This window comes from Canis lupus, chromosome 24, assembly GCF_048164855.1.
Source record: "Canis lupus baileyi chromosome 24, mCanLup2.hap1, whole genome shotgun sequence".
Taxonomy (NCBI): Eukaryota; Metazoa; Chordata; class Mammalia; order Carnivora; family Canidae; genus Canis; species Canis lupus.
The window spans coordinates 9,415,421-9,441,586 of NC_132861.1; the positions used below are offsets into that span (position 1 = coordinate 9,415,421).

Below are 26,166 nucleotides of genomic sequence, written 5' to 3' on the forward strand. Positions count from 1 at the left end.
AAAAAATAAATAAAAGCTCTCTTATGTTGAATAAAGAAGGGATAGTTTGGGGTCACTTCAATGCTTATCTGTATATCTATATAATAATATTTTTTAAAAATTTTAAAAACTCAGATACAGAAGTGGGAAAGAGAAGTCTACTATTCAAAATAAAGACAATTCACCCAATTACAGAGGTTAAATCAGAAGCCTCTTAAAAACACAAAAGCAAAAACAAAGAAACTTGTTCTCAGATTAAAAAGAACTTGTAATATAAAATTCATTTTACCATCATTCTTTTCAAATTCTGCTTGAATTTTATTGAATAAAACTTCTAGTTTCTTTTGTTGGATTTCTGCATATTTTGTTGCTTCCTTTTCTTCCTCTCTTTCATTGCGAAATATGCATAATCCAGATGGGGTCCTCTCCATCCACTGTAATGATGTGTCAAACAAAGATACATGGTAGAGAGGGATCATTCAAATTAATTGTCCCAAAAGGAAGAAATACACAGTAAGCTTCAAGAGTATATCATACCTGTATTGGGTATGCTCTTTGAACAACTACATCAACACAACCAACATTTCCTCCATCACTGAAAAGTGATGACAAGGGGAGAGGGAAAGGTCTAGGATCAGGAGAGAATCCAAGTTTGGTATACCAGCAAGCAGGACGAGTACTGTTAGCAGAAATCTGGACAAATAATGAACAAGTCAACTTGTAAGTTTATATTCAATTTTACTTCAGATGTCATAACATTTTCATTCATTCAAAAGCCTCATGAAAATAAAAAAGTAGAAAAACTGTACAAAAGTGAAAACACTTTCAAAATATAGTCTCAAAAAATTGTTTATGCTGTTATAGTCTTAATGTAAATATTACTAATAGAAAATTAATAAAAGAGACTTCAATTTAAACATGATGGATGAAAATGTACTTATTTACTTAGGTTTCTTCAAAAGACCTACAGGGACAAAAAGGACTGAAGAGAGGAGGGTAGTGGATGAAGCATTAACACAATTTTGGAAGCTGAAAATTTATTGGACAACTGGTAAATAACAAAGAAGCCTGAGAATGATTACAGTTAATAAAAGTAACAGACATTCCTAAAGCACTTATTCTGGTGCCTGGATAGTGTTAAGTGCTTTATATCTATTAACATTTAATCTTTACAACAATCCCAAGGCATATCCCCATTTTATAAATGATAAAAGTCCAATATAACCTGCATAATATGACTCAACTGGCAAATTTGTATGGAGCCAATAGGAAACAAAATAATTTAAGGAAATCACTCAGAATTTGGAAACAACAGGTATCTCTGAAGGAGCATGAGGTGCAGCTAATACTAGAAGGAAAGACAATTAAGACCTCAGATTTCATTTCCCATCCCGAGTAGTCAGGTGACCATCCTTCTCTCACATGAAGAACCTGGACAATTTACTTTCTGGAGATGCTTAAACACACATATCCTGCACCCCGAGCAACTGGAGTGAGGGTGAGATGCTATACTGAAAACAAAAATGCAATGAAAATCTTTATGCTAGACATGAGTCTCCCAATTAGTTTTCTTACTCTGTTCAGCTCTCAGTCACTGGTATTTGAAGGTTTCCTAACAAAATCAAGTCCCTGTCTTACCACTCTAAAGTTGACAAAGCCTACCTATCACAGAGCTTCTGATTAGCTCATTAGTGCCCCACTCTTGAAGAAGAAAGAACAGCTAACAATTACCAGTTGAAGGAAGTCTCTAACCTGAGAGACCCAAACAAACAAAAAGGAGATTATAGGAAAAAAAAAAAAGCAGCAAGCAGAAAAAACTAAAATAAAATATTAATTGATAGCTTCAGAAAGATGAGAAGATGTTGCAGCTATGAAACAAGAACAGGATGTAATTAAAAAAGAAACATTTAGGGAGTATTAAAGGCCTCAGAGAATGAAAGATTATACCAATAGGCACAAGTTCACTTTAGGGATTAGAAAATTAGAACTAGAAAGTAGGGGAGAAAAGACAACAAAATAGAAAATAGGAGAAAAGATGAGAAAATCGGAAGACCAATCAAAGAGGCCTACTGCCCAAATATCAAGAGTTCAAGAAAATTGAAAAGGAAAAAAGTGGAGGGGGGCAAAATTATCAAAGAACTATTTAAAGAAAATTTCCTAGAACCCAATGAAAGACATATGTTTATAGACTGATTACCACTGTGCACCCAAGACAGTGATTTTAAAAGGCCAACCCCAAAGTACTGTACTGTAAAATTTCAGAATACTGCAGACAAACGATCTCCAAAACTTTTTAAAAACAGATTATAGTGAAGGACTGGGAATAAGCAGCACTGAATTTAGCAGAAACTATACGAGAAGCAAAAAGATAAGAGACAAAATGTCTTTAAAATTCTGAAGAAATTATTTCCATCTTACATTCTATATTCAGCCATCTTAGAATAAGATAAAAGAAAAAGCTACAAGCTCCCTCTCTCAAAAAGCCTCTAGAGGTTGCTTGTATGTGCTTAGAGCTAGGGAATAAATCCATATAGATACGAACTCCAGAAAATAGGGCTTCCAACACAGAAAGAGGTAAAAATGATTTCTAGAAACGTAACTGTGCAGCATACATAGAAAGTAACCACTTCAGAATGTGGCAGGAGTAGGGAGAGGTCCAAGTGATCTCCAAGAAAAACAAATGAAATCAGTAAAGGTATTTTAACATATTGAGATGATTTTTATATATCTCTTGTGTAGGAATGAGTTGGTGATAAGGATATAGAAAATTAAAAAAGAAAAAAAACGACAAAATAAAGCAAGACAGTTGTTAACTCCTGGGAAAACAGTAAATTGTAAAGAAAATGTAATTAGCAGATTATATGCCGAGTTGTGAAAAATGTTTTTCAATCATTATAATGTGAACAGTGAATACAGACTTCACTCCTCAACTTTCATAGCAGGAAGCTAACAGTTAACATCTAAAACTGAAGGAGAAAAGATGACATAGTGATATAAGCAAAAGAAACTGCCAAAGAGATTAGAAGTGGTTGCCTTTGGGGAGCATGAAGAGAGAGGTTAAGCAGGATGGCTACAGTGACTGCTTTTGGAGGGAGGGGCAGAGGCAGGTGTCATAAGCCTATGAGTTTTGAAATTATGCACATGTACTGATTTGATAAAAACAAAACAAAAAATTGAAAGATACTGCAACTTTGATATTCTAAGCAACATAAAAGCCTGTTTCGGCTTGACTAAAAGCAACACAATATAGAGTTAACGACAAAGCATGTCCGCTTTAAAAATATTTTTTAAATGCCTTCCTGAAGTAGAGTGATCCAGAATATGACAGAAGTATATTGTTTCACCTCATAGGTGATTCTGACTGTGCAATATTACTATTTTCTCATAGAAATATTATAGACTATTCAATATGACAAAGTCCTACTGTATATAGGTTTAAATCCACATAGAAAGGTACATTTTATTATTATGTATTTAAAAATCACTTAAACCTAATTTTCCAATTACACTGGAATAGAGATCTAATCGAGTAATCAGAGTGGAAGCAGAGCAATACTATGGAACAAGATGGCACCAAAAGCTATAGGTACCCAAATCAAAGCCAGTGCAAATTTGCTCCTGGATTATTTTAGCTCAATAAATATCTCTGGGTTTCCCAGAAATGGCACAAAAAAATTTAACAGTCTAAAAAATTTGCCACATAGACTAACAGTATGTTTTTAAGCAATGGAGCATCTTTGATAGGCGTAAGTTTAAAATTTAAAATCTAAAACCTCCCTAGAATTTAATTTTATCAGTGATTGATTTTTACCAAGTGTGCATTAATTTAATTTACCTTTAACATAAGAGATTCTGGGGCTTCAAGTGGTGTGCAGGCATCAGGAGAGCCTACCAGTTCTGCTCCATGAATAGTGATCTTCTGACCCACAGTCAATCTCCCGTTCTTTACGAGAGCTAAGAGGGGAGGGTCTAACTGGGCCTTAATAGCATACCACCCATCTGTGAGCTCAATAATGCCCACTTTTTTGGTACCCACACTACTAGTTTTACTACTAGAAGTTTCAGATATATCTGCACTTGACGAAATGATTTCAGAAATACAGAGAACAAGTGTTTTTGCAGCTGTGTCATCCCTTTCCATTATCTTCTTTATAGCTGATCTTCTGCTTTTATCGATTTCCACATCATATCTAAAAAGAAAAAGAAAAACGCAAATTTTAGGCATTGGGAGTCTAGAATTTCATTGTAAAAAGGTCACCGAATAATGGAGAATAAAAATTAAATACTTCTAGTGAAGAACAACTGAGACTAGAGAATTTAAAATTTGGTAGCTAGCAATATAGTAAGTTTTATACTGTTAAAATATGAATTAAATATTAAAACTCCCCAGATACAAAAATAGTTTATTAGCAATCCCTGAAAAATGGATCAAATTAGTAAACCATATTCTTCTCACATGCTGAGAGGTTAAGGGAGGGTGAGGTAAGAGGTGTAGGAATGTGTGAATTCTCTTAAAGAGGCTGGAGGATGACAAAAGAACTACTGTGTACCAGTCAGGGATGTGAGGACAGTGAGGGATGGCGACTGTCACTGACAACTGGCTCGTGTACCTACCTTCTATGATGTAGAAGCCACAGACAGCACAAAAGTCTAAACCTTATTACAGTATGTGATTATATAATGTAATACATAAAACTTGCCTGTATTTTAGTTGAAGAAGCACTCTTTCTGGACTTAGACACCTATTAGCAAATTCCTTAGGAAAGGCAAATTCCATGGCTGCCAATTTCCATATAATCCATCTATAGTGATTATATACCCAAACTCTAGAAATACAATTTGGATCCACACCTGGGGTGTCACACAGAGCCCTGAACAAATAAAGGTAGAACAATATAAAAAAACCACATAAGATGATACTGAATTCAATAACCATGACTATTCTTTGCACAAACACTACACTGTACAAGACCATTCAGTAAGTTTTTATGAGTTAGCATATAAGTAATATAATTTAGAAAATGATTTGATACGCATCAAAATATACTAACAAAATTAACATATAAGTCAAAACACTGACTTCACCTGGAAAAGGAGATCTTTAATTTGAAATAATCATGTATTATTTTTCTTTTTCTTTTTTAAAGATTTTATTTATTTATTCATAAGAGACATAGGGAGAGAAAGAGGCAGAGACACAGGCAGAGGGAGAAGCAGGCTCCATGCAGGGAGCCTGATGTGGAACTCGATCCCAGGTCTCCAGGATCAGGCCCTGGGCTAAAGGCGGCGCTAAACCGCTGATCCACCCCAGCTGCCCTATTTTTCTTTTTAAAAATTAAAAAAAAAAAAAAAAAAAAAAAAAAAAAGACTTTTATTTATTTATTTGAGAGAGAGAGAGAATGAGAGGGTACAAGCACAAGTTGTGGGAGGGGCAGAGGGAGAAGGAAAAGCAGATTCCTCACTGAGCAGGGGGCCCAATGTGTGGCTCAATCTCAGGATCCTGGGATCATGACCTGAGCCAAAGGGAGATGCTTAACTGACTGAGCGATCCAGGCACCCCTAGATTATTTTTCTTTCTTTCTTCTTCTTCTTCTTTTTTTTTTTTTTTTTAAAGATTTTATTTATTTATTAGAGACAGAGAGAGAGATCAGAGACACAGGCAGAGGGAGAAGCAGGCTCCATGCAGGGAGCCCAACGCAGGACTCGATCCTGGGTCTCCAGGATCACGCCCCAGGCTGCAGGCGGCGCTAAACTGCTGCGCCACCAAGGCTGCCCTAGATTATTTTTCTTAAAAGAGATTGTTTTTAAAAATCACCTAAGAACATCCTTCTCTAGTCCTAGTGATTTTTAAAGATCTTCCTCTCTCTGTTCAAATCCCTATCTCTTCTTCCTTTCCCATTCCCACTTTGAGTACTAGGGAAACAAATAAGAAAATTTCCAGAAGCTTCTACCCTCATATCCATCAACCCACCACCAGCATCTGAACCTTTCATCTTTGCCCCCTATTGCCATTTGTTTTTTTTTGTTTTTTTCCTATTGCCATTTGTATACTAGTTCCCACTCTTTCTTGTCTAGTCAGAAACCTCAATCTAGGAAACGCCTCCTCTCTCTCCCCATTATCAATTTCTTTCTTTTCTACTGAACAATTTCCATCAGTATAAAAAATAGGGTTTTTTTCTTCCTTAAATAAACACAACAAAACTAACACCCTTTATTCCTACTTCCTTCTTCAGATACTGCCTTTCTCACCCCACCAATTTACTGACTTATTTTCATTAAGACTAATATTGAGGGATCCCTGGGTGGTGCAGCGGTTTGGCGCCTGCCTGCCTTTGGCCCAGGGCGCGATCCTGGAGACCCGGGATCGAATCCCACATCGGGCTCCCGGTGCATGGAGCCTGCTTCTCCCTCTGCCTGTGTCTCTGCCTCTCTCTCTCTCTCTCTCTCTCTCTCTCTGTGACTATCATAAAATAAAAATTAAAAAAAAAAAAAAGACTAATATTGACCTCTACATCACTAAATCCATGGTTAATTCTCAGTCTTCCTCTTACTTACCAGCAGCAACTGACACCTGGTCATTCTTTATTCCCTGAGTTCTGTCCTCACTTGGCTTGCAACATACCACATTCTTGGACATTTATTTCTAACTTCCAGGTTGCTCTTTCTTAGTCTCTCTTTCATAACTTTAATTTCCATCTACATGCTGAAAACTATGAAAATGATTTCTTTGGCACATACTTCACATCTAAATTCCAGACTTGCATATCCAATTGCCTACTCAACATCTCCCCTTGGATGTCTACTAATATCTCAAGCTTCAAATATCCCATGTGGGGGTACCTGGGTGGCTCAGTCGGTTAAGTGTCCAATTCTTGATCTTGGCTCAGGTCTTGATCTCAGGGTTGTGAGTTCAAGCCCTGTGTACTTAAAAAAAAAACAAAAAAACAAAAAAAAAAACCCCAACTGGACACTCCCTTTCTCTTCTATCTCTGATCTTCTCTTTTTTTTTTTTTTTTTTTTTTTTATCTCTGATCTTCTCAATTCTCCATACATGGTAAATGTACCCTTATAGCCACTAATACCACAATCTTTGGAGATATTCTTACTCTACTTTTCTCTTACATTCCTCATCCAATCCTTGAGCAAATCCTGATGGTGCCACCTTCAAATTATACCCAGAATCCAACTGCTTTTCATCAACTCCACTACTACCTCCTTTGCCCAAGCAGCCACATCTCACAAACTTAACCTCAGCAGTTTCCTAACTGGTCTCTCTGCTTCCATCATTGTTCCTCCAAACAGTTTAATCTCAGCAGCAGCCAGAGTTATTCTTTCAAAAACAAGGCAGATCATGTCATTCCTCTACTTTAAACATTCTTACTCAGGGCAAAAATGGTTAATCAGAGTTAAAGCCAAGCTTCTTACAAAGGTCTGTAAGGTCTCATCTCTCTACTTTCTCTGCTACTACTCTTCTGCTCATTCTGCTCCAGCTACACTCACTTTCTTCCTGTTTCCCAAATAAGCATGCTTCCTGCTTACAGTCAATGATGCTTTCCTTGCATAGTTCTATACTCATTCCCTTGCCCTCCTTCAGGACACTGACCAAATGTCAGGGCTTCAGGGAAGACTCCTGACTACTTAGTCTATTTTATTTTTTTATTTTTTTTATTTTTATTTTTTTACTTAGCCTATTTTAAAACTGAACCTTTCCTCACCCAATTCTCCCTATGCCCTTTCCATATTTATCTTTATAGTATTCATCATCTTCTAATATATTATACAATTTACTTATTTCTTTTAAAAACTTTCCTTCTCCACCTCAGACCCCTCTAAAAACATTAGTTTGACTTATCAGAAAAGGGCAGAGATTTTGTTTTCTTTTGTTATTCCGAGTACCTAGAAGAGTTATCTGGCACATAGTAGGTCCTCAATAAATATGTTGAATATTCAAAAAACAACTTAAGCTTCAAAAGTCAATATTATGAACCATGCTCACCTGATAACAGGATAATTACCCTTAACTTCTATACTATGCAAGTATAATATATACTTAATACAACTGTTTAGTGTACTTTTCCAACTAGAATTGATAGCAGATATTTATGGGAGACAAGTACAAGGTGTAAATAACATTCCTGTCTTAAAATATTCCAAAAACATAACAATAGTCTCGGGACGCGTGGGTGGCTCAGTGATTGAGCACCTGCCCCTGGCTCAGGGCGTGATCCTACAATCTCAGGATTGAGTCCCACATCAGGCTCCTTGCCTGGAGCCTGCTTCCCCCTCTGCTTATGTCTCTGCCTTTCTCTGTGTCTTTCATTAATAAATAAATAAAATATTTAAAAAGAGTCTCAAGAAAAGTGTCTTCCCACTTTCTCCAAACTATAAATTTTGGAAAGATATATAGAAATTAAAAAAAATAAGAGCATTAAAAATAGGTTTCTTATGTCTAGCACTTGGCATGGTAATTTCATCTCTGTTAGCAAAAATTTTAAATAATCTTTGTAAAAGCATTATAACTATAAGAGGTTATTCAGTTTCTAAGTTGTTGATATTTTAGGACAGTAAAATTTATTAAAATTTATTAGTTATTTGGTTTTATTATTATTTGACACTTGAATATTTCTGCTTAGCTTCTAGTATTTGTATTTCATATTTACTGAACTATACAATGAAAGAATAGAACGTGTGTGTTTGTGTGTATCTACAGTAGGTCCACTTAAACTTTTCTTATCAAACTTTATTTTATAAACACATATGAAAAGGGTCTCAATTTAAGAACATTATGGACAAACCATAATTCACTTTTCAAACGATTACAATAGAATGTCAGGTGAACCGTAATGTGCTTAAAATAATTCACTGTATGAGAATTTGATTTTGAGCCAATTTAATAAGTTTTAGAGAGGTAAGTAAAAAAAAGACAGAGATTGTAGAATACAGAAAAGTTAACACAATCACTTTTGGCAGAGAGTACCTATAAAATTCTTCTTTTCCAATCTTTCCATCATTGGAGGGTATGAGCCATCCACCATCAGCCAATTGTATTCCTTCTCCAGACCATAGGCCTTCCTTACCAAAATAATCCTGAGCATGAAACTGAAAAGACTCTGCATTTTTGCTGTTTATTTTTACACAATGTTTGGAAACACCATACATATAGAGCTGCACAAAGTAAATGATAGAAAAATTTAATAATAAATGAAAAACAAAAAGCACATGTTTCATAGAATAAACACAAGTATAATAAATCAAAATTGAATTTACCCAAAATTTTCATTTAAATATTAAAATATTCACCATCAAAATATTTAACTTACTAGAAGCTAAACATTTTAATGTAATATAAATGACTCCTACTACATTCAAGGGTTTGCTGCACCCTTTTTATTCCCCTTGTACATATGCCTCCTGCTACAGCTGCCATAGGATAGGAAGTCATTCTGGGGACAAAAAAGTAATATTTTATAAAATCTCTTAAGCTAAAAAATTCAGAAGGGGAAAAACAGTAAAAAGCATCAGTATTTTAGGGGATCTGACTTCAGGAAGTCAGATTTGTACACAAGCCTGGCCTACTTCTACCCCAGTATGCCTCACCCCAAAGTATCTTTTCCTTTGTTCAGATGTGATTCTGGACTCATATTCCTTGCTCTGGAACTGTGGCCAGTAGAGGAAAACTTACTAGTTAAGTGCCATTGGGGCAGTTACTTAACCCTCACTGTGCTTCTGTTCTCTCATCTGCAAACAGTGGACAAAATGATGATGCCTTTCCTTTAGATGCTTGTGAAGATTAAGTGAGATCCAACCAGGGCAGGCACAGGGCTCAGAAGAGTGACAAGTGCATAAAAACTACTCAATAAATGTTATCTGTTAATTTTATCAATATTATGTTCACCTCTCCATTGCCTAAAGTTCTAACTAGATAGCAGTCTTAATAAGAATCCTTTTTAAAAAATGTCACTAGGTCTTAATGGATTCAGGACTATAAGTTATTCACACTTTAAATTCAAGTAGACTATTTTCTTTTACCACCTGAGAGCACTATAGTAATAAAATGAGTATGTTTTGAAGGGGGAAGAGGAATAGCAATTTTGGAGCACATATCACTTTGGTAGGATAAGATAGCAGAGAGGAAGGCTATCACTATGGGTTGATTAGGAAACAAAATGATTTCATTCATCCATTTCCATATTTGTCTATTCTTTCTTTTTTAAGATTTTATTCATTTATTCATGAGAGACAGAGAGAGAGACAGAGAGAGGCAGAGACACAGGCAGAGAGAGAATCAGGCTCCATGCAAGAAGCCCGATATGGGACTCAATCTCAGGACTCCAGGATTATGCCCTGGGCCAAAGGCAGGCACCAAACCGTTGAGCCACCCAGGGATCCCAGTCTATTCTTTCTTTGAACAAAACATTTTGGAGATACTAGTTAATAAAATGAAATTATACTCGACTATAAAAGTTAGTAGCATTGTGGACAAAAGCATACCTGTTTATGAGAACATGCAGAGGGGACTCGGCCTTCTACTGCTTCTCTCAGAGAGATTCTAGGCAAAGTGGAGGTTTTTGCAAGATACAGACTACCTTGCTGTGGAAAAATATGCTGCCTTTGTTTCTTTTTAATCCGCATATCCTGTATATCTCTGGCGTTCTGAAGATTTGTAATTAAATCTATTAAAGAATAAGTTAGCAAAAATTAAACCTCCATGTAACATTTAAAAAGCACAACTTTTGATTTATAAAGCCATATATATTAATTTGTTCTAATTTTCAGGGATAATTTGCTAAAAGCATAGTTTCAACTTATATACAATAGATATATTATTTTTATTTCAAATTTGAAAAAAATTAGTAGCTTTTTAAATATATATTACAGTAATAACAGTCTTAGATTGTTTGTCTAATTCCTTTTTTTTTTTTTTTTTTAAATAAGAAAGTCCACAAGTAGTTACCTTTGAAAAACATTAGAATACTTTAAATCTAGTCTTTGGACTTAGGAAAAATCGAAAGGCCATTAAAAAAGGTTCTGAAATTATTAATCATCATAAAAGGGGTCAAATCCTCAAAGCATTATTTAAATACGAGAAACATCTAACTGGAGGGCAAAAATGTGTCAACACAAATTTTTACACAATACCTAAAGGTTCTTTTTCATTCTTTGTGAATATTATAGTTGCTGCTTGATTGGAGTTATTTTTCTTAAGCTGATGGATTCCACTGTCATTAATATTTTTTTCACTATCACCAGAGCCAAGTTCATCTATGTCTTTGGAGTTTTGTTTGTTTTTTTCCAATTTAGTATTCTTGCTAATGCACTGCTCATCTCTGTGAAAATGTGATTTAGTTTTAAAAGGTGGGACAAAGACTTTCACTGGTTTGCCTGGAGCAATCAAGTGTCTCCTTTTTTCATTTCCTGTGGCAGGAACCATACAAAATGGTTGCCGTGAAACTGATAAATTACTTGAAGATTTTTCTGAAGCCAGGTGTTCATAAAAATGAGATTTAGGCAAAAATTCTTGACCAGGTGCAGTGAAATTTGGATCCTGTATTTCTTGCCGTTCCTCAGTTGTGCTACAATGAGGAGAAAATATTTAAGTTTGGTTATTTACCAATAAATGTACACATATGTAAATGTTTTGGAATATATATATATATAGGAATATATATATTGGAATATATATATATATATATATATGCATATATATATATATATATTTTGTAAATCTCAGCTGCCATATGGCAATCCTACTCTGGCAACTGTTTTGCATTTCATTATGTTTGCCATCCAAAACAATACCACACTTTTCAAGTCTGTAACCATTTCTCACACACTGACTTCCAGCCTTTACCACTTACTTCATGTAACAGAAAAGTCTGTCAAACCTGGATCCTCTGGTTTGTCTCTTCTAGTTCTATCTATCACAGTACTCCCTAACCAGAGAAATATCTGTCGTCTTCTCAGGTTAACACCCTCACCTGTATTCTTGACCCCACATAATAACTGGCTCCTCAGGAGTCCCACTCTCTGAATTATTATTCCATGTCCCTCCTTTCTCTTTCTACCACCTATTTATACCTTTTTTTAGTGCTCCTTTCATTAAGCCAGAAAGCCATGCCCATCCGTGAAACACTTTTTTCTTAGCCTTATCTCTTCTTCAAGCCAATACTCATTGTGATCTATCCTTCATGGCCAATCTTCCCAAACAGGTAATCTAAACTAGCTATTTTCACTTCCTCAGTTTCTGCTTATTGAACTCTCATTTCTACCATGGTTCTACAGAAATTGTTCTCAACAAAGTTGCTAATGACCTCCCAAATGCCTACACACACAGCTTCATGTGTAAACTCATTCCACCTGACCTCTGGCAGTTGACTTCTTTCCTTAAAATTCTCACCATTAATACCTACACCATTATTGTCCCTCTGTTTCTTTTTTGCTGGTTTTTCCTCTTTCCCATCTCTAAACTTGGACTTCTTCCTTAGATGTTTTTCCTGGGTGATATGAGTCACTTCCATTGCTTAAATTATCATCTATCTAACAATAAAAATATTAATCTGTATCTTCATACCTGACTTTCCCCTAGGTTATTTTTACACTTAGAAGTTCATATAGTACCATATACCTCTACCTTGATGTTTCACATTCATCTCAAACTCAACATGTCTAAAATTTATCACCTTTCCTAACATACATGTTCTTCCTTATATTTGATATTTTGTTGAAAACCCCATACTTTCTTTTACCCAAACCTGAATCCCTGGAATTTGAAATTGCTCTCGAACGGATTTATTCAGTCATCTGGCCATCAAATATTTTTATTTTTTATATTTTTTAAAAGTGGGCTCCATACTCCACTGCATGTAGAGCCACTGACTGCGGAGCCCAACATGGGGCTTGAACTCATGACCGTGAGTTTAAGACCTGAGCTGAGATCAAGAGTTAGATGCTTAACCAACTGAGCCACCCAGGAGCCCCTAGCCGTCAAATAGTTAATGAGTTCCTACTATGCGTGCTAGACACTGTTTTGGCTGGAGGATATAATGGGAACAAAATGAAAACACAGAGATTATATTCTAGTGGAAGGAAACAGACAAATATGTCAATTGGTATGAAATGCTATAGAGTAAGTTAAAAGCATGGTAAGGGGGACAGGGAGTATCCAGCAGAATTAAATAAATAATATTTTATACAAGTTGGTGAGGAAGACATTATTGATAAGGTGACATTTGCACAGAGCCCTAAAGGAAGAAGATAAAGCCATGCAAGTATTTGGGATAAGAGTGCTGCAGGTAGAGTGAACATCATGTGGTGGGCTAGGTAGTAGTAAGCTAGGCAGAAGTATAGTAGAACAGAGTGAGCAGGGAAAGTCAGCAGGTAAGACTGGCAAGATAGCAAAAAGACCAGGTCATGGAGAACCTGTACACTCTGGGAAGCACACCCCAATTGTACTCTGAGATGAGAGTCATGGATTAGTTTTTGAGGATAGAAATGACGCATTCTATCTTATGGTATGAGTGTATTTTGAAAGCAGAGTTGATAGACTTTTACAGGAAAACAGATTAGGGGAAGGTTATCAGCTTTAAAGCTGTTAAGTTTGAGATGTCTATTAGTCACCCAAATAAAAACCTCAGGTAGATAATTTGATGAATGCATATGTTGTTCAGGGAAGGAATTCAGGCTAATGATATTAATTTTGGAGCCTTCAGTAAGCAGATGGTATATAAAGTCACAAAAGTGGATGAGATATTTACTAAGGAGGAAGGTCAGGGAAAGAAGCCATCTGGAGCTGAACATTATTTAGTGGTTAGGGGAAGAACCAGCAAGAGAAAGAACAGCCAGTGGGAAGGAGAAGAGTCAGGTCCCAGAAGCCAGAGTAAAGAAAGTGTTAAAAAGGCAGGAGTGATTAACTATGTGAATGCTAGGTTAACAATGAGGATGGAGAGCTGACAGGATTCAGCAATATGGGGGTAACTAGTAATCTTGACAAGGGGCAGTGTGCAGTGATCCAAGAGTGAGGTGAGTTCAGGAGAGAAGGGGAAGAGATGAAGTAGAGAATATGAATGGAGATCATTCTAAGGAGTTGTACCTTAAGTGGATAAGGAAATGGATTGGTGAGATTAGAGGAATCAAGAAAGGTATTTCTTGTTTAGATGGAGACCTAGAGTATACCTGACTAATGGGACTGATCCAGTAAAGAAGAAGATAGTAGCAAGGCAGGAGACAGGAGTCTCCTGGACAGGAGTAATTATTGGACTGATTTCCCTGAAGAGATGATCGAAAGGAGATCTAGTACATAAGAATGAATAAACCTTCTGCCCCAAAACTTACTTTCATTGATCTTGTACTACCTTGTTCTGAAATATTAAGAATCCTGTGAAAAGAGTTTTCTTTGTAGGTTATGACCAAGATGTCTACTGAATGTAAATGGAGATACTCTACCACTCCCAATTAATCACTATCTAGCCAAATCTTCTCGAATCATCTTTCACTCATATTATACTCTGCTCTAGCACCTGTGTTAAATTGAAACCTTTACTTCCTTACTAATCTCCTTGCAACAGTTTCACTTTGGTCTATTTCTAAAACACAAATCTTGTTATGCTGCTCCTCTTAGAAACTTCCACAGTCACCATCCAAGTTTCAACTTATCAGAAATGACACAGGAAGTTTCCTACTAAAAGGTCTAACATCCCTATTTCTTTTTTGTTTCCTCCCAGTCCCCATGGCACCCTGGCCTGCTGACTCCTGTGAGAAAAGCTACATAGCTTCTTACTCTTCCCAGAGTATGGAGTGCCCTTGCCCAAGCATTCCTTACATTCAGTATGAAGAGCTGTTGTTAAGTTTCTGCTGCATAATTAGCTGCCATTTTTCTATGCTGTCGCATCACTTTGTTATACCTAGTTTAATACTTATATTACAGTAATTCTTTTTATGCCTGGTTCCAAGACTAACAATCTAAGGTAGACTTATTTATCTTTATATCTATCTGCACAATATAAATTAGATACTTAGGAATTTATGCATGCTTATTAAATGCACAAACTTATTTTCTCATGTGTAAATTAAGGCAATATGCAGATCAATAAGCATTTACCTCATATATAAGATTACAACCTGTTTCTTAAAATGTTAACAAACAAATCACCTGGGTTTCTAAGTTCAAAACATGTACATTAGTAGCTTGCTGGAAAATACATAGGATAGGATTCTGTGCTAGAAATCATTTTCTCTCAGAATTTTAAAGGCGCTGCTCTGTAGTATACATTATAGAATCCATAATCTTCTAGCTTCCATTGTAAATGGTGAGAGAATTTATACCATTATGACTCTTGACTTTGTTTGAAACAAAAAATTTAATTTTTTTGCTCCCTGGAAAATTTAAGATTTCCCTTTGCCCTTAGCATTCTAAAATTTCCCAAGGATGCGTCTTAAGATGAGTCATTTTTATTCATATGCTCACTCAGAAAACCCTTTTAATCAGAAAAAACTTGTCTTCCAGTACTGATGAAGTATCTTAAATTATTTCTTTGAAAATTTCTCATTTCTCCTTTGTTCCTTCTTTCTCACACTCCAAATTTTCAGATGTTAGGCCCATAGGACTGACTTTTCTAATTATCCTTTCTTCTTTCATCTTTTCTTTTTGTTTTTGTAGGTTTCATAAGTTTTATCTTCTATTACTTCTATGGAGTTAATCTATGTCATCACAGTTTTTTAATTTATAAGAACTCTTTTTTATAGTAACTTGTTCTTATTTTAAGGATGCAATAGGTTCTCTATCCTGAGAATACTAGTAAGTTTTTTTGAAATTTCATTCACTTCCTTGCATGGTCTATTTCCTCTAACTTCCTTTGTTTGTTTTTGTACTATGGGTATTATCTTTCACAAAGGCTTTCTTCCAATAACTAGTGATTCTTGATTCTCTGTTCCTATTTAAGAGTGAACTGTGTGCTGGTGAGGCTTGTCAATTGTTGGCATCATTGCCTGGTGCTCCAGCTATGAGGTTTCATTCAAGTACCTGCGACTGTCAGTATTTGCAGTCTTTTCTATTGAGCTAGTCATGTTCCCCAGGAAAAAAAAATCTTCCAGTCTTCTGCCTAGAGGTCTGGCTGCCAGTATTTGGGAGCCAAATGTGGGAAGGAGGCTGGTGAGTCTCATTACTTGATAGACAGATTTTTTTACTTAATCTCTGTTTTCAGTACCTCCCCTCAACTCTGCCTGCTGTGTCTCCACCTTCCCAATTCAGAATCCCTCCATTTCACCTTTTCTAGACAATAACCTTCTGGTCTTCTGGCACAAAAAGGATAAGCTGGCTGTCTGCAGTGGGGGAAGGGATATAAATGTTTCCTAAATAGATTTTCAACTAATATTTCTATTTTCTACCTCACCTTCAGAAGAACATGCTGCTGCCAATTTGCCTGTCTTGGATTCTTTAGGGCAAATTGGGTACATTGTCTCCTCTATGAGGTTTTAGTTTTCTATGGACTTTCTAAGTCTTTCATGCTTTTTGGCTTTCACAATTGTTATTTTTTTCTCTGATCATTATCTTTGTGGATTTAGAAGTTAAACAAATGGTCTTAGTAATTTGAGTAGGGTTTTGAGGGGGGAGAGATAAAAGAATATTTTCAATATATGCTATATTTTTGATATATTTGAAATTGGTTTTCAGTAATTTCCTTATTCTTTCTTAAGCTCTCTTATCCATAAAATTAGAATAAAATCTTTGTCTACTATCCACAGATATTATGAAACTGAAAAATGAGATAATAAATATGAACAGCACTATAAAGTACTACCAAAGTACATTTAATCTTGCAGGCTTTCTAAAACAGAAGTATTAACTTCTATACTGCATATTAGTGCCACTATTTTTTTAAAAACTGTACCTTCCCTACACTATATTAGTAGAATTAAACAACAGCAACAACAACAAAACTAAGTATGTCTTACCGAAAGGGTCCACAGGAAATTGGCTCTAAAGAAATATGATGCATAAACAAGCTTCTGTCTTTTAGGATGCCTAGAAAAATAGTTTATATTATGTATTAATGACAATCTAATGGGGGATTTTATTCTTTATGCCTGTATATTACACATTATAAACATTTACATAAAAACTTTATTATAGACTTGAAATTTTGACTCATAAATTGATGACTATATTCTAAATAACTCAGTGTAAACATATAAAGGAAATCAGTATAAATTAATCAGCTGATGTTAATCAGAACTCAAATGTGCTACCTGCCATGCAAATATAAAATTTAAAATTTAATCTTATGAAGGTTTACAAGCCAAACTTTAGCTTTATTCTCAGTATGCAACTTTTACTTCTTTTTTTTTTGGAAGATTCATTTGTTTCCGAGAGAAAGCAAGTGAGAGTGCGAGCACAAGTGGGGGGAGGGGCAGAGGAAAGGGAGAGAGAGAACCTCAAGCAGACTGCACTGAGCACAGAGCCTGTTGTGGGACTTAACCTCATGATCCATGAAATCATTACCTGAGCAGAAATCATAGGTTGGACACTTAACCAACTGAGCCACCCAGGTGCCTTCTTAAACCTTCAACTAGTTCATTAGTATGGGATTGGTTGAATAAACTAGAATACATTGATGCAGCCACATGATCAAATACTATGCAACTATGAAAAAGGATGAGAAATCTCTATATAGTTATTAAAGGTTTAAGTGAGGGATTTATCCCATGTGTTTCTGAACTAAGCCTCTATAGTCTAACACATTTATCCCTCACTATCTGAATTTTTCCTTTCCAAATCCAGGAACCAAGTATATAGCAAGTAATAGTTACATGTTTTATTTATTTTTAAGTATTCCATGGTAATGAGATAGGAAACCACGGAGCATTTTAAGCAATCAAGAGGCATGATCTGACCAGGATGATTCTAGCTGCTGTGTTAAGGCAGCCTGGAGGAGGGGCAGAGGCAGAAACAGAGAGATGAGTTAAAGCAATGACCATGACTTGGATCAAGATGGTAGGGGCAAAGGTGAGAAGAAATGATCAGATTGTTATATTTCAAAGGTAGAACCTATAGGATTTGCTGATGGGCTTTTGTGTGGAGTATGAAGAAACAAAAGAGTAAATGAGGACATCAAGGTTTTGATGTATCAATTGGCAGAGTGGCAGCAAGAAAGGAAAGAACAGAAAGAGCGGGTTTGGGAGAGGAATGGAATCAAGAGTTCAGCACTGGTTGTGGTTACTTGGAAATGCCCATTAGCAATGTAAGTAGAAAAGTATCAAGAGCAAATGAATAAATAAGTCTGGAGTTCCAGGACAGGTTAAACCTGCATACATAATTTTGGTAGTCACTGAAGTTTAGGCAGAGAAGAGCCCTAAGGACAGAGCCCTGGGGCACTCCTATGTTTAGAGAAAGGAATGAATAAGGAAAAGCCAGCAAAGGCAACAGAGAAGTAGCTATGCAGGAGGAGAACCAAGAGGATGTGGTGGTCTCAGGAGAGTGACCAACTGTCTAATGTGGCTGAAGGATAGAGCCAAATGACACAGAAATGACTGTTGGATTTACGAACATGGAGATCACCATGTAACTTAGGAAAGAGTGATTTTGGTGGAATGGTGAATGAAGGTTAGTCAAAACTGTGACTGGATTCCAGAACCTAAGCTTTAATTTATTATACTAAGATCTTACTAAATTTTTATAGTTTTTATTTTAAAAAGTCATTATTTTATAATCATTTCATGCTTCCCAATTACAAAGAACCTCCACATCATACTAGGTGTTAAGAAGGAAGAGCTTGCATAACAAAGCAAGATGTATCTTTAGCAAACCACACTATAAAGTCTTGTCCAAGTATCTACATACCCGAAAAAGCTTAGAAAAAGAACTTAAAAAATACTGTATCTAGTACCTATAGAGAGGGAAAAAGATATGAGTACAAAGCACATTTTACCGTCTGGAGTGCTTTTTGAAGCTTTTAAAGATGTTTCTTGATTTTTTATTATCCTGTCGAATTCATTTAACAAGTTTCTTTTAATTGGGGGTTCTCCTAAAAAGAAATTTTCATACATTTTTTAAAGCAAATAACATCAATTTTGTTTTTCAAAGGCTTTATAGCCCATTTTTTAAAACTAAAGAATTGACTCTTAAAATTTATTAGGCAAAAAAATACATAATAATTATAATTTAAAAAGCAACCATCCTATTTTGAAAGATGATTCATTTCTCAATATCAATTTTTTTTAACCATTTAAAATACCACTATCTAATAGGGGCTAGGAATAAAAACATGCTACCAGTTACCAAAGATATACTACTTTTTAATAAAATAAACTGGTACTGAATGTGACTGTAGGTTTACCGTAAATAAGGACAAACAAAATTCCTTCAAGTAAAACTCTTTCTGGATTGAACTTGAGAAGGAATTTATTATGGAGGTCCTTGAATTAGAGTAAGTAGAAGAAAAGACTTTTTAAAATTACCAAAATTACTTTAAAACATTAGAAGTTATACTTATTTAAAAATTCTACAAAGGCTAAGAGTAAAATTAAACCATAATTCAAGTTATGCATGTTCAACTCATATGGAGATAATATGTGATAATAGGTACTTTGCTTTTTGATGCTTTATTAAATGGAATGAATTTGTAGAATAAGTAAAAATGACCATGTAAGGCTTTATCAAGTGTTAGATTATGAAGTGATTTCATTGTTTAACAAGGACCTGTACTATTCAAGTAACCAGAAGTTGATTAAGCTATATACTTATATATAATAAAGGTGAGAGAAATTAAAGTGATGCCATTGAGAACATTTATTAGAAGTCTGAGTTGGGTTTTTCTTTTTTTCTCCTAAGCAGGCCAACCCACTTGGGAATAAACATGAACAAAATGGGTTCCTATAAATAAAGCCATTATTTTCCATAAAAGAATTGTGAATCTCTTAAAGCATCTGCACTTGAGAATTTTCACACGAGCACAGCAATAGTTTAAGGTAAGTATCATAAATGTACTACTATTCCCATAACATAAATTTAGTATGGAATGTGACCTGGATAACACTTAAGCAAATCTGTATCCATCAGGGTCACTGAAGGTACCAAATGGAAGAGTGAACTGACTGGCTTCAGTGTCTTCTCTGTAATAAGAGACTGGACAAGACCTGTGATAACTCAATTCTATGGGTCTATAGTTTTTTAAAAATAGCTAGTTATTTAACATCATCCACTTAAAAGCAAGAGTTAGTTATGGCATATAATTTAATTGTGTTTGATCAACAGATTCAATTATTTAAGATTACTCCCAGTCAGAGATACTAACAGAAAAAAAAAAAAAAAATCACACCATTTAACCTAATAGAACTAAGTTGTTACATAAACATTTAAAAGAGAAGTTAGAATATAGTCCAAGTGGCATTAAAACCAGAACACTATCTGCTAAAAATAACTGATTTTTAGAATACTTCAGAGATGAAAAAAAGGAGGCAAATCACCCATAACTGAAACTATTTTTTAAGTTCTTAAGAGCCAGAGTTGGAACCTTTCTGTGTTCTCTCTATATACATATTCATATTTATTTGAAAACAGTTACTAAGTTATATTATGCAGGCTGTTATAAGGATAGAGATTTCACGTTTTCTAGGGAAACTTTTAACAGTAATTTCTCAATTATAACTACATTAATAATCTCTAAAAATACATTAAAAAACCTCAAAATATGCTTCTTGGTATAGATTCAGAGATATCGAGTGAAATCACATTCCCCTAAACTATACATAAAAGTCTATTAAAATATAGCTTATAATACCTGAATTGCTTTATGCTAGCATTCCAACATTTTTAAAGACTTAATTTAAGTGACTGGCAATCTGAAAGGAAAAAATAGACACTTACCAACTGAGACAAGTGCATCTCCTCTTCTTTTTCCAATTCTTGAATTTAACAAAACCATTTCCTTAGTGTTTTGGCATGTAAAAACAAAGTGTTTGGCATGACTTAGCAGTTCGGAATCTGTCAGCTCACCATCTTCCATAAAAGCTTTGGCAATCTCTACGGTTTCTGTTTCAAAATAGTTTTCTGGATCCTTGGAGTAAGTAGAACAAAATTCTATATTTGTTTTCACAGGAAGATTAGGAAAAGTTTCAGCTTTCCCAATCTCTGTTTTTATATTTTTAGGTAAAGCTTGTTCTTTTCCCAAAGGATGAATGTTCTCAACAAGTGATCCTTTGCTTCCGACTAGCAACTGTGGTTTGTCTCGCTTCAATTGAGAGGGACATGGAGAAACTTTAATAGAGTGATGATTTTCTGAAGAACCACTCTGATTGTTACAGTTACTTGATAATCTAAATTCTTTATTGCAGGCTTTATCCAATTTGGAGTTTCTGGAGTGTTCTGGGGTTCTCTTACCAATACAAGAGGGAGGAGGCATTTTTGATACATCTTGTCTAGAAGTAGATGAATGCTGAAGACAACTTTCAGTTCTGATCAGATTGAATTCTTCTAACATTCCCTTAACTTTGCATAAGGCACTTTCAGAAACTGGAACTTGTTTCCCACTTGCTGTCCTAAATCCAGAGAAAGCAGATGATAGTAAATTTTGGGAGGTATATATCACAGTATTTTCTTCATTTGTGAACTTTTCTGAATGTTCTTCATTATCTTTAAGTGATACTTCAGGAAAGAGTTGCTTGGCACTATCTTCTAGCTTAGAAAACACCTCTCTTGCCTTTTGTATTGCAGCATCTGATACTTGTACAGATTTTCCACTTGCTGTGCTAAAAATCCCACATGCATTTGTGTAAGAGACTGACTTGGGAAGCTTCCCCCTAGGAAGTTCACATCTATCAGAAGTTTTTGAATTAATCTGACAAGGTGGTGTTTCAGAAACTTTCTCCAATCCAGACATACTTTGGTTAAGTTGTGAAGTTTGTTCACTTTGAATGTCAGCAAAAACCTTATGTGAAGGTGAACATTCTATAGCACCCAGAGAGTTAGGAAAAATAGCCTCTGAATCATCCAGTGCCTTAGGATAATCTGCCACAATTTCTGCATGGCAAGTGTCTGATTTACTCTTGGTGTTTTGTTTAGTTACCATGCTGCAGTTGTCTGTAAACCCCTCTGTCACTTTTGTCTGGTGTGCAACAAAGACTCTTTTACTATTTACTGTACTGTATGCAGGTACAGAATTATTTGAATCAGAATTCAACTTTTGAATTGTATTAAAATTATTTGAGTCAGATATGGCCACTTTAATGGCTGTATTTTTATTTTTGCATGAAGAGTTAGTCGCAAGTTTCTCAACACAAATATCTTCATTTACACTTTGTGGGTCTGTGTCTGCTTCTCTTCCAGGGGACATTATTTCAGAAAAACCAATGTTTTTTCTCTCTCTAATATTCTTTATTACTGGTTCAATACCAGAATTATCAATTTTACTTCTTGAAAGATATTCTGATTTATTATACACTTCACTAGAATGACAAAAGCCAGGATGGTATGAATAGCTGTTAGACATGGTACTATTACTTAAATAAGTTGAGCCTTGTTTTTCAGAGAGATGATTTTTGTCATTTTCAGTTATGGCACTATTTGAACTATTTCCACATGAAGGATTTTCTACGTAATCATCAGGATATTCTTTTAAGCAGTTAACCTTGGCAGCATTTATTCTTTCTGATTGATCATCCCATTCTCCTTCTCTAAGCCATTTTTTTGCTTCAAATAGTGAAGCCTCACTCACAGAAATTTTTCTTCCGTGTCCTGTGTAAAATGTTAAAGGTGAGTTTTCAATGGCTGAATAAGTGGATTGATTTGTATACATTGTAGGCTTTTTTGCTGTTTCTTTTTCTGTATTTTCATGTACATCAACTTTCTGAGAGGCATGATCTGATATTTTAAGATTTTCAGTTTGTTTGTATAAATTATCACTTAAGAGCCTGGGTCTTAAGGCTGCAATCTCATTAGAAACAAGTTTTTTCTTCTCTAGAGAACTGTGAGTTTCTTCATACTCTGGGGTAGTTGTTATTTCAGTTGTCCCACAAGCTAATTCACGCCCATCTTTACATTCTTCTCTGTCCTTGGACATCTTTGCCCCTCGATGGCTAAAATTAGTGATTTCACTATTATCTTGCTCTTTTTCTTCAAAAAGATTTTTTACTTTGTCCAAAGATTCCTTTGTAATTTCTATTTTTTTCCCACTAGCTGTATGAAAACCCAACACAGCAGATTCTTTGATCTTTTTTATTTTACTTTCTGGTCTTTGCTGCAGGATCAGTAATATATTTTCAGTACCAATTAGGTCACTTTCTTTCGTTATTTTGTCTTTTCTTTCAGTATTTTCTATTACCTCATGATTTGAGATGTCTGTTTTCTTGATATCTATGCCAGGAAGTAATTCAGAATTCAAGGAATCTGAAAAGTTATTTAATTCTTCTTCTGTCCATTTTTGATTAAGGAGACTTCTAGCTTTATTTAATGACTCTTTGGAGACCCTTATATTTTTTCTGCTTGCAGTCTGAAAGGATAAATAAAAAGTGTCAAAATCTTTTATGTTTTGCCCCGTATTAGCTGTTAACTGCTGTTTATTTGACATAGTAACATGAGATGTTTCTTCAGCTTTCATAACTTCCAAACAGGTTAAATCTGACAAACCTTCTTTAATTTGAGTGTTCCCCTCCTTCATAAACTGGCTAAATAATTTCAGATCTATGTTGTGCTGATCAATACAGGGCAAGCCATTTTCTTCTTCATGAATATAAACTGTATCATTTTTACTTGAATCACTGCCATCAGATTCTGAGTTACAAGTATTTCTACCAGCGTCAGTACATTGGTTACCTTCATTTTCTGTATTTCTCCTGTAACTTTCAGTATATTCTTCAACAAAAATGTCAGTAGTCATTTCAATATTATTTTGTAGTATTAGCCGGCATTTATTATTTTTCTCATTTAAATTTTTATCATTACAATCTTCTATCTGAATCATTGAGACAGAATCATTGTATTTGCTTGAGGAGAAACTTCTATCTACTTCTACAGAAGTTTCCTCATTGATATTCTCAAGGTCACTGAACAGTTTCTTAGCTTTTTGCAATGCTTCACTACCAACATTCAGTTTTGTGCCACGAGCAGAATAAAAGCCTCTAAACTCCACTTCATTTTTATCTGTTGAATAGCCAGAAGCACTTCTGTTACAGCTGGTTCTTGACAAGCAAGCAAACTTCTGCTTACCTCCAATTATACCTTCAGATTTCTTGCTATCTACCTGACTGATAGATGGAGCATTAGTTGTGAGATGAAGATCATCATCTTTCCATTCCTTAGAAGTGCTATTCAAGATAGTCAGCTGGTTTTCAGGCATTTCAAATGGATTTTTCTGTATTATGTGGCTTGGTTTTCTAAACTGTGTAAATTCAAACTGGCTTCCTGATTCTTCCAAAATAGTAGAAAGTTCTGTAATTTCTGCCTTTTGACTAGGAGTTAAATTACGATTTGAATCAAAATCTTGCTTTAAAGATAAAGTTGGAGGAGCTGTGTGACCACTTTCACTATCAGAAACATATGTGCTATTCTGCACAAACCCAGATATGATATTAATTGACTGTGGATCAAGTGCATGAGATTTGCTTGGTTTCTTTTGACTTTCTAATGATGAAGTATTTACAATTTCAAGACATGCTAAGTTAGTAGGATAATGTTCCTCAATATCTTTGAAAAGCATTTTACTTTTCCTAATGTTGTTTTCAGAGAGTTTTATCTCTTTATTAGAAGCTGTTTTGAAGCCATTTTCAAAACTGTGATTTGAAATTGGATCAGACAGTCTTGCCCAATTATCCATATAATCACTGTTTCCATTTGATTTCCTAACTATATCTGAGGTAATGTCTGATTTTGAATCTTGATCTAGAGTCATTTTTAGTTGTTGCTTTATGGTACTTCTGTTCCTTTCTGTAAGATCATCTATGCTTGATGAATAACAATCTTTCATAATCGACACTTTGGCTGTTTGTTTGTCATCCAGGTCTGTACATACTACCATGGTAGAGTTCTTAGGAACAGAATCTCTTACACAACAGAGGTTTGAATCATGTAGTTCCTTAGTATTTCCTAAAACAGGAGTATTACTTTCATTAGTTATCTTTAAGACAAAATTATTTTCATCATCTGGGAAAAGTTCTTCAGAGTTTGGATTAACAGTTATTTTTGAAATTAAAGTAGTTTCTTTTTGGTCTTTTTGGATTGTGGTGAGATTTGCATTTTGGTTGAACTGAACCTTTACTGAAGATGATGCTACTGTTATATGTTTTTCAGTTGACAACAGTTTAGCATTTTTAGAATCTGCATTTAAAACATGTATGTCTTGATTCTTTTCCATGGGAATATTTTTGGTTAATTCAAAACCAGTTTCATGATTCTTACATTTTAGTTTCTCTGATATTTTATATGATTCTTTTCCTCTAGACATCACAACTAGGCTTGATGGAGAATCCCTAGAGCTAGGAGTTAACAGACTGGTATTATCACAGTCAAATGAAAAGCTTTCTGGAGACTGAAAGTGAATATCACTACCTTCCACTTCTGAATGTGGCACAGGAGGGTGACTTACTGTAGGCAAGACTTTTTCTTTTATATCTGAAACTCTTTGTTTTTTTGCATCATCTTCCCAATGTTTTTCCTGCAGGGATGACAGACAATCAGTTTCTGTGGTTATAAATGACTCCAATTTTTTCTTATTAATTTTTGCTTCTTTATAATCAGGATCCTGAGATATTATTTTATTATTAGGAGAACTGGCTCCATTACTGGAAACTTTTCTCAGAATTGTCCCAAAAGAGCTGGTTAAAGACAAAGCTGGTTTTTCTGAGTCATTCTGTAAACAGTTTTTTTTGATGGAAGAAGAATGCAATAAACCTAAGCATGAAGACACAAAGTGACAAAATTAAAGTGCCATCAATCACATTCACTAAGTATTTTTCACTAAGTAAAAAAAAAAAAAAAGTAGTATCTGAAGCAAGAATTACATGAAAAGTAAGAAATGAATGAGGTCAGGCTTAAAACAGAAAAAATTCTAAATATTCTCTATTTCAAGTTATTAGGTTTTCCAACTAAAGAATAAACAGGACTTAGTATTTTTTTTCTAACATGTATCAATTTAATCAAAATTTGTATGTAGTTCAAGAAAGCACTAGCTACCATAAGTAAAATTCAAAGTAGTTTTACTG

General features: G+C 34.9%; 1 protein-coding gene across 7 annotated transcripts in view; it reads right to left on the minus strand.

Moving 5' to 3' along the window:
- BRCA2 (BRCA2 DNA repair associated) overlaps nucleotides 1-26,166 on the minus strand; it is a 63,119-nt gene that overhangs the window by 14,997 nt on the left and 21,956 nt on the right. For 6 of the 7 annotated variants that reach the window (XM_072795511.1, XM_072795513.1, XM_072795515.1 and 3 more), the window contains 10 exons: nucleotides 20,840-25,855; nucleotides 18,903-18,998; nucleotides 16,930-16,999; nucleotides 11,119-11,552; nucleotides 10,471-10,652; nucleotides 8,957-9,144; nucleotides 4,680-4,850; nucleotides 3,815-4,169; nucleotides 517-672; nucleotides 269-413 (listed from right to left, as the gene is read on the minus strand). In XM_072795511.1, coding sequence (XP_072651612.1) covers nucleotides 269-413; nucleotides 517-672; nucleotides 3,815-4,169; nucleotides 4,680-4,850; nucleotides 8,957-9,144; nucleotides 10,471-10,652; nucleotides 11,119-11,552; nucleotides 16,930-16,999; nucleotides 18,903-18,998; nucleotides 20,840-25,855 — 6,813 coding nt within the window. The remainder of the gene's footprint in view (nucleotides 1-268; nucleotides 414-516; nucleotides 673-3,814; nucleotides 4,170-4,679; nucleotides 4,851-8,956; nucleotides 9,145-10,470; nucleotides 10,653-11,118; nucleotides 11,553-16,929; nucleotides 17,000-18,902; nucleotides 18,999-20,839; nucleotides 25,856-26,166) is intronic. The other variant, XM_072795514.1, reaches the window with a different exon arrangement.